General features: G+C 37.3%; 1 protein-coding gene across 1 annotated transcript; it reads right to left on the bottom strand.

Annotated features, from left to right (window-relative positions):
• Positions 1-6,795: 6,795 nt before the first annotated feature.
• On the bottom strand, positions 6,796-13,077 carry LOC113283999. The gene is made up of 3 exons (XM_026533385.1): positions 12,954-13,077; positions 10,460-11,660; positions 6,796-8,092 (listed from the first exon to the last, which is right to left on the bottom strand). Exons 2-3 carry the CDS (start codon positions 11,561-11,563, stop codon positions 7,037-7,039), a joined length of 2,160 nt encoding a protein of 719 aa, XP_026389170.1. The 5' UTR covers positions 11,564-11,660; positions 12,954-13,077; the 3' UTR covers positions 6,796-7,036.
• Between the last annotated feature and the right edge of the window lie 1,146 nt (positions 13,078-14,223).

The raw sequence follows: 14,223 nt of genomic DNA, 5'->3' as shown, positions 1-14,223 counted from the left end.
CGAACCGCCGCAGCACGCGGCTACACCACAGCTCCTGCACATGTTGCTAGTGAAAAACGCTCCAAAGTTGCGGAATAAATACCCAATCCATTTCTGTAAACTAGACGATGTGGGACAAAATGTATAGGCAAAAATTGAAACAAGCTAAAACTAACTAAAAGCCTTGTTCCGTCCTAGAGGTTACAAGATCGAATCTGCCTGTAAACTCTCATTTCACAAACAAAAAAGAAAGTCGGAGAAAAACCCTTCCTTTCGTTCCTTTCATCTCTCACACACTCTCTCCTCTAATTCTTACAAGAATTACATGCTGAAATTCTTTCACTCTAATTCGACAAAAAAAAGGGGCTGAGAGTTGCTGAAATGGGATGGTGACCTCTGCTGCAATTGCCTTCTGGCGGACTGGTAATCTCTCTCTCTCTCTCTCATTCTTTAGCAATGTAATTGGAGTTTGTGGGATGACAAACTAGAAGCTGGATTGACTGAGATTAAACAATCAGTAATTCTAAAGCAAGTATAGATGTCTCATTCCTTATCCTATTTTCTCTGTTGTTACTTAGCATCTTGAATGATCCAAGTGAATAATGCTTAGCTCACAGTGTTATCAGTTGGTCATGCTTTGCTCGTTTTCTTATCAAAGGTCAGCTCTCAGGTGCAAAAGCTTCTTAGCCATGACTTCCACTGGTCATTGGAAGTTGATTTCTTGCAAGTATAAGAGGTGCATTTGTAACTAAACATATAGCTAGCGGGAACAAGTGAAAGATAGAAAGTCCCATCTTTCTAATCTATTTGTTTTTGCCAATTTCACTGTTAATTACAAAATGTTTATGGCATTTCGTCTTACATTTTGCCAATGTAGCCAAGCTGACAAGGTGATGTTTGTTTCTTCTACTTCATCCAATATTCCCACTCTTAAATCATGTGAACTTCTAGGAAGTAACACGAGATATTTTAGTTGCATTAATATAAAATTAAAGCAAGTTTCGCAGTCTTCCTTGCTGGTTTAGCTAGGGTTTGCTGCTTGCAACATGACACTCACAGATGCGTTGCTCTGAATCTTGTAAATATCAGAATATTGATTTTTGTATGCAATTAGCTTTTTTATTGCACCTATTTGTTCATTTAATACTGTTATACGGCGACATCTTATTTTTTGCTGTTTATTGATCATTATATTATTTTTTTGTTGCATTTCTTGTGCACCAGATGCATCTTCATAACCATATGCTATATCATAAAGTTGCATTTCATCTCTGCACATTGTAAGCTTTGTCTGGTAACAGCCACTAAATTGAATTTTGCAGGTGCTTGTGGCCATGATGCAGAAATGGTGTACTACAACTTAGGTCAGACGTATTTGTGAATTCAAAGCGAAGCGTACTAGGAAACATGTATATTCTGTCACCTGTAAAAATATAGATATGCCAAATTTATTAGAAACTTCTTGTTATGTTTGATTGTAATGCCTTTTGATCTTGGTTCTGTTAGAAACCAGAAATCTTTGGTTGTCTAGAACTTTTGTATCTTCTCGTCTCTCCCTGACTCGCTATTCTAGTTCGTTTGATAACTCGTAACTAGCTTTTACGAAGCAATACCCCGTTATTCTCAGCTAAAAGACCAGAAATGTATATATGCTAGGACGAGTATCTAAATTGGACTACCGTTACTGTGTAATCCAAAAATATAAAGAATTCACAATGTTTTTGAATCCAAAAGGAATTTTGCAAACTTTTTCCAACTATGTCAAAACAGGTATGTGGGTCGGTGTCGACACACCAGAAAGCCAAGTGTAAATTACTCTCTTTTAGGGATTCAAAATTCATCATGCTTCATTTCTTTGGTTCTTCGACATCATCTATAATTCTTCGTACTTCAGGTTTTTCTATGTTTCTGCATGTGTTTGTTCAGCATCTTTGTTGTTGAACATCCGTAGCGATAATAATTTATGAGAATACTCAATCAGAAGGTTTTAATAGAATAAAAAATCACTCTACTCAGTAGTTATTATACAAAAACATAGTATTGTTACCTTCCTCAAATTCAATTACACCACAACTTTGAAGCAATACTAATGTTGTAGTTAAAATTCAATTTAACTTAGTCAATACTTACTTCTTTTGCATAAGATAAAGCATATATTGTAGTTAATAATCCACCCCTTACATAAGAACGCGCAATTGGGGATATGAAAACTAATTGGGGGATATAGCAACATGACAAAATAGGGATCCAAATATCAAATCTGAGTCACCCATTATGTAATTATTTTTTTAATTCCTAATCTAGCCCTTACTAATCAGGTTTAGTAGTTAATAATAATTAGTAAAATCTTAAGTATTTGGGGATAGATTAGTGTGTATTTTTATTTGAATTTGTGTGAGGGAGGTGAGAGTAGAGGGAGGTTACAAGATCGAATCTCCTTATAAACTCTCATTCACAAACAAAAAAGGAAGTAGAAGAAAAACCCTTTCTATTCATTCCTTTCCTCTCGCACACACTCTCTTCTCTCCTCCATAGTGAAGTTCTTTCACCCTAATTTAGAAAAAGCAAAAATAGGTTGAGAGTAGTTGAAATGGGATGGTGATCTCTCTCTCTCTCACTCTTTAGCAATGTAATTGGATTTTGTGGTATGACAAACTAGAAGCTGGATTGAGATTAAAATTGGATTTTCTTAGATTGATTAGTTGAGAGGTATTGATGCATCTCTTACTCCGAACCCAGTTAGCACGACCAATTAGCTTTTCAATCCCATCTTATCTTATGTGCTAGCCGGTTAACGTTAGTGTTTGCGAGACAAAATCAGGTTCAATCTAAAATGTGCAAAATGCTCCTCCCTATATGGTTACTCTTTCTACTACACCCTAAAATCACTATTTCTTAAACCCTAGATTTCTCTAAATTCCATAGTCTCTGTAAATCTTTCTCTGTGCAACTAAAAAAGGGTCGTATTTCAATTCTCTACCGGAAGAGATTACAACAGAACCGGTCCTCGAATGCAAACTGGTTTGCACAGCTTGGCGAAATCTTGTCTCGGGTGAGTTGCTTTTACATCTATTGGACGGCCTTTTCAGTATTTTGAATATGATGAGAATCATGAATCTGTTTAGAGAATTAGAAGGGTTAACTTCAACTCTCCGTTTGGTTGGAGTACCGTCTTTCTTGGTTCTAGTAATGGTTTGATCTGTCTTTATCAAAGCTTATATCTCTTAGCAGGGGAAATCTATATCTGTAACCCCATCACCAGAGAGTGTATTATGATTCCAGAAATTAAGGGACTTAGAGATCGAGTGGTGAACGGATTTGGTTATGTTTCTTCGACGAATGAGTACAAAGTCGTAAGAATAAAGTTGGAGAAGGCAACCGGGTTAATAGAAGTTTACGTATACACTCTAGGGAGTGGAAATGGATGGAGAAACATTGGGAAGTTTGATTTTGTGGAGAAGGAGGTGTCTTTGTCAAGGGAGTTCTTTATTGGCTGGACTCTGTATCAGAAATGATTGTTTCCTTCAATTTGGCTGAGGAAAAAGTTTTATGATCATCTTTCATCACCTCCTTGGCCGCCAGAGTATGATTTTGATGATGATTCTAAACTATGGGTTTTGGATGGGTGTTTGTCTTTTGCTGTTTATGGACGTGGCAATGAAGCTGAATCTTCGGACGTGTGGCTGTTGAAAAACAAGGATGATAATCATTGCATGGAAGGGCGAGAGGGACACCAGTCATTGGGTTGGAGTAAAGTGTTCAGGGTTTATGACAGGGAATTGTTTGCCATCACGAAGAGTTGCACTGTCTTAACTTACGATGATAACCATATCAACTTTCACGACTTAGAAGCTTCAACCTCGAAAAGGATTATGGATTTTAAAGAACATTTTTGTGGAGTATTCCGTCACAAGAACACCTTAGTCTCGTTGAAAGAATTAGGGGAAGAATATACACAAATATAATGGAACCAGTTGAAATTGCAGAGACAGATAGCCATGATCAATCTTTCAACCAGCTGTAGGAGGACGAGACCGTGGATACCTACTTATAAACTGGTAATCTTCCTTGACATTCATTTTGACATTAGATAACAAGTAATCTCTGTGTGAACCTACATGCTAATGACATTGTCCTAGTGAGTAATATATGTAGACTTCCGTTATTATATCTTTATATTCATCGATCCAACTTCATGGGAGTGTTTTCTTACTTTCTTATTTTAGGTTAAGCTATATTGCTTTGTTAACTCTGCACTTTGTGACTTAACCTTATCTCAGAGGGAGAATCTGGTATATGGGAGTCGAAAAAGTAAGTGCTGACACAATTGCAGAAAGTGAGGGGTTGATACTAGGATTCTGGGAACATATTTCTTTTTCTTCTAAACGTTATTTTCTAGATAATGTCAGGTATCCAAATTGATAGTTTATACATAATTTTGACTGATACTGCAACAGATCCTGCTATGTTAGTGTTGTAATCAATATCAGATTACTCAAAATGCTAGTTTGAACAAAAAACTACACTCAAGTTTGTCTTAATTCGTCTATAAACTTCACTATAGCCTATACGCGGAGTTCTCTATGATAACATGTTTCCATCCTGTCATCATTAAATACAAAGCATCCTAATTGCTTGTCATCAGTATTATTCTTTTCCATAATTCCATGGGAAGGATCAATAAGCAACATACCTTGCAAGCCTACTATATAAATAGAGAACAGTTATCATAGATAGCAAGGATTTTGACATCTTCATCCGAATGGATGAGTTTGCACATAATTGTGGTACTTACGCTCCATACCTACTTGCACAATCAATTTTTCATTTGGTTAACTTTAAATCAGTTAGATCTCAAGTTGCATCATTTCTTCACACGAGGTTTTGGAATGTCTGAGTTTATTAACATTGGATTCATCTAATCTAAGCTTGGATTGGTCGCCAACACGCGCCAATGTCACATCATATTCTTCTACTCATCAGTACGTAACAAGCAATCGAATCTAGTGATTTCCCAGAACACTTTAACTTTATAATTGTTTCCAGCGAATTGAACAGCTTCTTAAATGTTCATTTAAGCATCCTCCCACCCCTTGAAACTATAGATGTCCGCCACGTATGCCAATCACTTGGGTGGTAGAGCTGCGTAGCTCTCATTTCTTCTTTTTCTGTTTTTTATTGCAGGCAGACTAACTACCCTTTATCTTTTGCTAGATGCAGCATTGCAGCAACAACCATAAAAAGAAATGGTTGCATCACCAGAGGAATTAAGATGAAAAATGCTTAAAACTGACATTCCAGATGGCTATTTGATGACGAGCATGGTAGAGGTGTCAGAAAAGTAATAGAATGGGTTTTGGTTTATTGGAACTATGTTTCGTCGAGTGGTTGTGTCAACTGTCAAAGTTAACTTTAGCATTTTTCTCCACAGGGATTTGTAATAGGAAATTTCTGTTGATCAAAGTTTAGTCTGGGAATATGTATTCCAATGATGGCCTTACGAGTTATCACCTTGCTACAAGAGGTGTCTAGGAGAAGGTTTTGGAACTGTCTGTGGTTTCTCCAACTTGAAAATTTTCCTCCCTGACAAATTTTGCTGTCAATTTTTATTTTTCTCGTTCTTGAAATTAGGAAATGGATATTGTGATGTGAACTGATAGCGACAGTGTGACCTTCTTTTTCCGACAGCGAATATAACTGTTGCCGCCACGTTAATGGTCGACTGGTTGCCTGCTATAGCTGGTTTTTTATCTGTGTTGTTGGTGCAGCTGTAGTGGTGCTGATCTCTATGTGGTGCTGATCTCTATGTCGTATGAGGTGCGAGGTGAGGTGATAGCGCCAAGCCAGACACATCAACTTGACAGTCCAATTGTCTGTTTGAGAGGGGGTCGAAAAGACGGAAAACAGAATTGGAAAAGATTATGGTAAAAAGTTGCAAAAAACAACACTATGCTACGCCAAAAAAATTAAAAAGACCAAGTGTGGAGGGCAAAGCCTACGCCAGGAGTAGGTAGGCACACCCAAACCGCCGCAGCGGCCACATAACGACGCAACACCACAGCTCCCGTACATGTTGCTCGCGACTAAGCTCCAATATTGGGGAGTAACTACCCAATCCAAGTTCGTAAACTAAACGATGTGGGACAAAATATATAGGCAAAAATTGAAACACGCTAAAACTAAAAGCCTTCTTCCATCCTCGAGGCTGTAACATCGAATCTCCAGATAAACTCATTCACAAACAAAAAAAAGAAAGATAGTAGAAGGGAACCCTTTCTTCGTCTCTTTCATCTCTCACACACACTCTCCGTAGTGGAAGACTGAAAGTAGTGTAAATGGGATGGTGACCTCTGCTGCAATTGCCTTCTGGCGGACTGGTAATCACTCTCTCTCTCTCTCTCTCTCACTCACTCACTCTTTATCAATGTAAGCTGGATTTTGTAGGTCATTGAAGTATGTCTGCGGCAGTCCCCATTTGCCTCTGGAAAGCTCTCAGAAAAAAGAAGTGAGATTTTTTTATTTTTTTTTGTGAAATTTCCGTAATCCAAGATTAAGCAAGTTGGGGTTATTATGTTGATGATAGCCATGGTGGCGGAAGAGGTGATTGAGGTGGTGGTGGTGGTTATGGCCATCTGGTGGTGAGTTTTGACTTTCAGGGTTTGGGTGGTAAGGATCGAAGAAACAGCTTGCTGGAGCAAAACAATTGTGCCTGCATTGTGCTATGAACTTGAGTCCTGGAGCATAGTTTGATGCAATCTTTGAAATTGTTGTTCTAACTGTACTAGTTCAAAATCTTGCAGACCAAAAAACTTGTAACTAAAAACTCATTTGTAGTGTTTATTTGAAAACAAAACTAGTACTTCTTGGGCACTACAGATCAAAAAAAGGGTTCCTCACAGGCTCAATGTCAGCAGTTTTAGTCCACAGGGACTGCTAATTTACAATGAAAAGATTACTCTTAGCAGAAACCTAGACATGAACGATATATTTGTGCTTTATGCGTGCATTGTGCTTCATTGCTACCAAAAAACATTCCTAAAAGAATACTCTCAATGACCTAAAAGTTTAATTTTGGCTTTGATCTCCGGGGGAGGAAGGCTGATCCCATCATTGACACTTTAAGACGTTGTGATGCAGGAAAACCCTGTGCCTCCATTACTTTGAGCATCCTCTCAGCATCTGATGTTAGCCCACCAGCTATCAACCCATCTATGATCCTCTCAAACTCGTCAGCTCCCAAAAGGTCCTTCTTACCCTCCACAACTCCAAGTGCTTGTAGAGCTTTCGTTTTATCTCCCTCTTTCGAGTACATGGCGCATAGGCTGACATGAACCTTCAATGGAGGAAGGTCTCCTTTCTCGGTTATCTTCCTCAGTAGCTCCTCACATTCATCAACTAGCTGTAAATGAGCTAACCAATCAACCAAGACAGAGTATGTCTCAAAACCGGGCTCAAACCCATCCTTCTCGAGTTCCAATAGTAGATTCAACGCCTTATCTAAGGAATTCTTCTTCTCGTACCCAGCCATCATGTTTGCAGTACACTTGTCATCTGGTTTAATCCCTGCTTTTCTCATTTTATTAAATATCTCCCTAGCATGTTCGGGATCAGATGGACCATAAGCACCTACTAGTGATGTGTAATACGCCAAATCTGGCTGGTAACCTGCCAAAATCATAGAAGTAGAAGTACTTTGAGCCCTAACAGCCTCGCCACATTCTGAGAATGATCTCAGTAATGCCATTAACATATCCCGGGTAGGTTTGATGTCCCTTGTCTCCATATCTTTTATCAGATTCTCAGCTACATCGGGTTGCCCAGCTTTTATATAAGCCATTACTAGGGAGTTGTAAACCTTTGTATCAGGTTGAAAACCTTGAATCTTTAAGCTATCAAATGATTCTTGCGCACGTTCGAGATTATTTATCTTGCTGTACATGTGAACCAAGATGATGGATGTCAGGATGTCAGGTTCAATACCCTTATCAGTCATCTTCTTTAGAACTCTCTCAGCGTCTTCTAATCGGCTGTCCTTGTAATGTGTGTCTATCAGTTTTGAATAATCACGAATATTTGCTTGAAAGGACTCCTCATTCAGGATTAGTTCAGCCATCTGAAAAGAAAAACATTTCTATTAAATACACAAAGTGGAACCAAACAGCTTACACAGACACTTCGAACAACATAAGAATAGAAAAGTAAATGCACTTGTAGTAACAGCTATCTTCTGCAGCGACAATATTCTATGTTATCTGTCACAATTCGCATTGCATCTCCTTTAGTGACAGATTAATAGCTACTACCATTATGTCACTATTGGTTATCTTTCCACGGCTACGGTCATTGTAAATTCTAATTACAGGAGACACAAATGCATTACCTAATGAGACACAACACAAACAACAACAACAATATAAAGAGATGAGCTAAAACTGAACGACCGACGTTTTGATGGACTAACAAAAACTATACTTGGTTCACTAAATTATAGCGGTAACTAAAACTCCTGCACAAATGCAGCTGAAATCCCCATTGCCACTGAAAAGCTAGCTGGCATTTAGGCTCCACCTCTAAAGGCGTGATTTTCCAGTCAAGATCTCCACAAAAATCTGAACCATTCAGACACGAACAAAGTGCAGAGTAGACACCTTCTGGATGTTGTAGTCTACAAGGGTACAAGCATTTTCCAACTGCTTTCCAGAAAATATCAACCTCTGCTGGTCCGGCGAGATGGTTTTAGAAGCATTTTTCTCAACAAAAGAAATCTGCTACCTTTGTTTTTCAAAGCTGACTAGCAGAAGTTCGCCAATCAACTTTGAAAAACAAAGAGAGTGAATTTCTTATAAACTCCAAATTCCTGGTGTCAACTCCGCACAACCATGAAGAACCAACAACTATTGATTCAAGGAACTAACAAATTATTCATATAAACTCCACTGTTGTTTTCAATGTTGTCTTTTGCAACAGACGGACTACTTCATACAACTTATAATATTGGTTTTAAGGAACAGGCAAGCCATATTTAGGATCTATAAGCACAAGAGAAAGATTAAGCAATCCCTACAACTAGCACAGAATTATGTAAATATGAATCTAAAAGTTATACATGGTTCTAAAACGGTGTGCTGAGTACTGAATGGATACCTAAGTGTCTACATACGAATACAATATGCCGACATTGAGGCTACACATAAGAAATTGTCGAGTTGGTGGAAACCTACAGGGCATTACAGGCAGCAAAAACAAGTCCTGCTTGAACAATTAAAGTATGGCTACACTAACATGCAACCAAAACATACAGAGTTATGTACGTGTGCAATACCAGAGAGCAATGGAAGGCCGGTTGAAATGAGTTAACAATGTTCTCTAAATTACAACACCCTGCTACATAAAGTTGAGTCAGATTCTTATAGGTGCTACTGTACTACCCTAATTAGCTCAGCTAACATGAAGTATAAAAGAGAAATGCTTCAACTGTAACTAAATGCCAAAGGATAATTTTCTTCCCAATTCTGGATAACATAAATCTACGACCGACACATCTACCACGTGATTGTAGGGCTGATATATGCTAAGCATGTAGGATACACGGGCTTCAAATACCCACGTATTTAGAATTTCAGCCAACAATCAAGCTGTAGGCAATACAACTAGCAATACTCATAAGCGTTATGTTCTAAACCAACCCCGTGGTAGTGGTGCCTACCCCACATCCCCACATTGTAGGGAATGGGCAACCACTATGGTGCAAAAACCATAGAAATGGATCCCATTGGACTTCTACACCATAGTAGCTGGCTTTTCCCTACAATGTGGGGTGTGGTGCATGTAGCAAGCGTTACCATACTGCTTACTTAGAAGCACAGAGTATTCTCGACTTCAATGGAATCACTAATGCTGAGTTGTTTTTTTGTGAATCAAGAGATAAAGTTTTCATGCTTACTAGCTGCATTTCAGAAGTAACAAGTTCTACAAATAATTACTTGGTAATTATCAAATCAAAGTCTGTACACCATTGGAATTTCAAAGCTAGCAAACTGGGAACTCTAAACTTTGAAACGTCAACTCTGCACCAACCATGAAGAACCTACAACCATCGATACAAAGAACTAACAAATCATTCAACAAATTCCAAGTTGCTGTTGTTTTTAATGGTGTATTTTGCAACAAATGGTGCTACTTCATACAACCTTATAACATGGATTCTAACAAACAGACAGCCAATTAGGTTTAGGAATGTTAGAATCATTTGATGGACCTTCTACACATAGGAAGGTTAGAGCTCTAACTTCTCCTGTACTAAGGCAGCAAAGTTTAGCTCATTTTGCTAAACGAGAGTGGATCAAAACGTCGGTCGTTCATTTTTTTCACATAAAGTGACCAAAAGTAGATTTCTCTTATTGAGACAATCATCTGATAATAACAAAAATTCCAATACGGGAGACTGTATAAAAAGAGTTAGAGATGAACTAAGACTGACCTTGAGATATAAATCCGAGTTCCGTTCTTTCAGCTTTTCAAGCAATATAAGCCAATCAACCCTTCTAGGCTGTAGAAGCTCTATCCATTCCACCAGAAGTGCGTACGGATCATCTTCAACATTCAAAGACAGAATCTTTTCATTAATAAGCTTACATTTCCCAGTAATTTCCTTAGGTTCTTCATCAAACATAAGCTTCTCAGCTTCATGATATTTATCAGCAGCTTCAGCCCACTTTGTATCCGACATATCAAGCCCGCAAAGCTTATACTTAATCTTCCCTTTCCGCTGCGGAATCGATACAACCTTTGGTTTAACCTCTCCGGCCACCGCCAAATCCATTATTTCACCACCATCCCCAACAACATCCACACCTTCTTCAACAGCTACTTCCCCAGCTACATTTTCATCTTCAATTTCGAAATTCTGATAAAACTCAGACTCTTCCATCTTCTCTTTCGCCCATTTGAATCTCATCTCTCTAAGCATATCACCTCTAACACCAATCTCACTAGCAAATCTAGTCATATCTCTCACCTCTTCACACTGAAGAAATCTCTTCATTTTCTCTTTCTTCTTTTCATTCTGCATATCTTCCAACACTGAATTGCTCACTTCCCATACTGTCTTCCACAGATCTGCACTGAAATCTTCAGACATGTCACTTTCTGCAGCAACAACCATAGCACCAAGTCCACCAATCTCTAATTCTGAAACAACTTTCTCAACAATAAGTAATAACATATCATTAATCACTCTCTTATCTGAATCTGGATAAGCTTCAGTTAGTTTAGCTCTCATGATCCATACAAATCTTGACAAGAATTCTGTCATCGCATTATCATCTTCTGAATCAACTCTCGAATCATTCTCATCATCAGCAGAAGCAATGGCCTGCGCATGAATGGACCTCAAGGAAATGGGTGTGGAGAATTTAGGGTTTCTGGTAATGAGATTTGAAGAACTTACATTGAAATTGAAAATCTCTGTTGATGGTTGTGAGTTGGTGTTGGAAGATGTGGACCTAATGGTGGAGAGTAATCTGGATTGCTGTCTGATCAGATTGATGATTGATTTTTGTTTAGAAACTAAGAATGGTCTCATTTTGGGAGAGAAGTGGACTGGTCTTTTTGAGTTCGATCTGTACACCCAAGACTAAAACCCTAGAAAAAGCTATTTACTACACTGTAGCCTTTGCAATCTGCAATGAAACAAAAGAAGAAGGTTATAATTTTGAACATCTTGGGATACCTATAAATTGCCAGCCACAAAAGGAACAAAAGCATGTACTTCTCCATGCTAATAGAGTAGAGGAAGTGAGTCTAAAATCATAATGCCAAGACCAGAGGGCTACAGTAAAACTTTCTGATTCTTAAAATTAGAACCGGATTTATACTACAGACGCAAAACTATGCACTTGAAGCAAGCACATTTATTTGGCTGTCCTTCCCTAAATATCTCTGCCTACAGATTAATACTACAACTCATATTCATCAACACATCCTTCATTGATCACTCCAAAACTCTTACCAGAGGGTATTTTCAACCACCGGGGCAACTCAAGTCTTAAGGGAACATATGGCAAAGGGTATCGCAAATGGAATTCATAGATATAGCGAGAGCATTATGAAAAAAAAATATTATTGAACAAGTAATACAGAAAATGCAGTGACCCTAAAAAAAATTTTGTTTCTCTGCACTAAAAAAGATCAATTAAACTTGAAATCAGCCACAAGTTAATCTAGAACTACAGATGAAATTAAAGATGTCAAAACAGAAAGGATTATCGAGAATCTGATCTTTGATAAGTGATTTTTGCTGACTTTTTAGAAGTATTTTTGAAAAGCAACTACATATCTTTTTTTTTCCCTAATGAAAAACAGGATGTAAACAGAGACATATTTGGTTAGAGGAAACAATATGAACATTTGAATTGTGTACTTACTGCTAATTTGCAGCAAACCTAATCTAGCAGGTGCCTTGTCTTGTACGTAATTACATCAAAAAGGGTTCATCGTAGAAAAAAACAGGTCAAATCATACAGAATGTATACAAATCTCAAATGGATTTATCATTGGAATTATTCTCTATTGATCTATGTGCAAGAGGGGCATAATATGCTAATCTTCTTAATTTTCTTTCTACCAAATTGGACTCAAAACTCTCACAGGTGCAGTATATTCTTGCTATAGGCATTCTACGTCAATTAAGCATTTATGCAAACAGATGATAAACACCAAAAAACCATAACCTCAAATACTCCAAATCAGAAAATAAAACAAACCCAGATTAGCAAACAAAATTTTTAAATCCAATCAAAACCCATTGCTAAAAAACAAAAACAAAAACAAAAAATCAAAAAATGGAATTGATAATAGTAACAGGTTGGAGAGCTCTTTACAGGTTTTTTTTCCTTAAAACCCTAGAAAAAAATTCACTAGAAACAGAAAATACGAATGAGAGAAAGATGAGAACAACATTAAATACGAAATACCTTTGTTATTCTCCATCTATGGATTTTTCATACTCTATATTCGTCGTCGCCTTCAAAAATTTCTCTTAGGGTTCTCGCTTTTCTGTCTGAACTCTGAAGTGAAGTGAAGTCAAAAAAAAGAAAATGAAATCTGTATTTCAAGCTTTTAACCGAAGGAGGGTATTTCTGTCATTATGCGCGGGCCAAGTGTGTTTTATTCTGGACTCAAGCGAGTCCGAGTCAGGAATTAGACCTTAGTCAGGTACTGAGTCGGAGGTTACACAAAAATTAAATAGTAACTGTCTGATATTTGACTCTATCTAGTGTCGAGTCAGCTAAAAAACAAACATAATTTTAAACTGAGTCTGAAAACATTGCTAGAGCTTATAAGGATAGTTTTTTCTTTTCAATATCACAAATTTCGCCCCACTATTTTTTATATAAACAAACGCGTTCAACTTTTTTATACCTGATTCAATTGACTCATTTAATTTAGGACAAACTTCTCATCGTAAGAAAAAAGGCAACAAAAATCAAAGAAACATATATAATAAAGAATTTGTAATTGTAAATGTCGGCCGTTGGTTCCATGCCCGATTAGTAATTAGAAAGTATATCTGAATCTAACTTTATATATATGACTCAAAAAATAATTAAAGAGTCATATATAATTAATAGATAGACAAGGGAAACAAATAAGTTAACAGAGAAAAGTTCGGTTGGGAGATAAAATCATAAAAGTAACTGAATTCTACAAATGGTGTTTGATAAGTGCATAATTCATATGATTTTAGTTTTCATTCCATACTTGTTTTAGCTATGATTCTTGCATGTATACTTGTTATTACTCTTGTTTTCTCTTATTTGTCTCTATTAGGTGAATCATCCTAAAAGGAGATACAAAGTACTAGAAATAGCTAATAAGAGAAGTACTCCAAGTATCTAAGTTCCCAACTCAAAGTGAAGTGGAAGAAGTGCGACGAAAAGGAGCAAAAGTGCCCAAAATCAAGAGACGTGTCAAAGATCAATCTTAACTCATTCAAATTCATGATTTCTTATCACTATCTTGATGAGAATTCAATTACAAAAATAATGCAAAAGAATGAGGTTATTCTGAGTTCGAACGAAGAAGTTAAGGGCAAAACAAGTTTATCGAATACCGAAAACGCGTATTGGGTATGTGTACCGGCGTAACTTGGAATTTCGTGAATCGGAGGAGTACGCATACCTGGTACACATACTAAAAAGTTTGTGGACACTTTTTAAAGTAGGGACCGCGTACCTAGTATAT

This window comes from Papaver somniferum, chromosome 5 (genome assembly GCF_003573695.1).
Source record: "Papaver somniferum cultivar HN1 chromosome 5, ASM357369v1, whole genome shotgun sequence".
Classification (NCBI taxonomy): Eukaryota; Viridiplantae; Streptophyta; class Magnoliopsida; order Ranunculales; family Papaveraceae; genus Papaver; species Papaver somniferum.
Note: the sequence above shows the minus strand (reverse complement) of the source record. Positions and strands in the feature narration are given on the sequence as shown.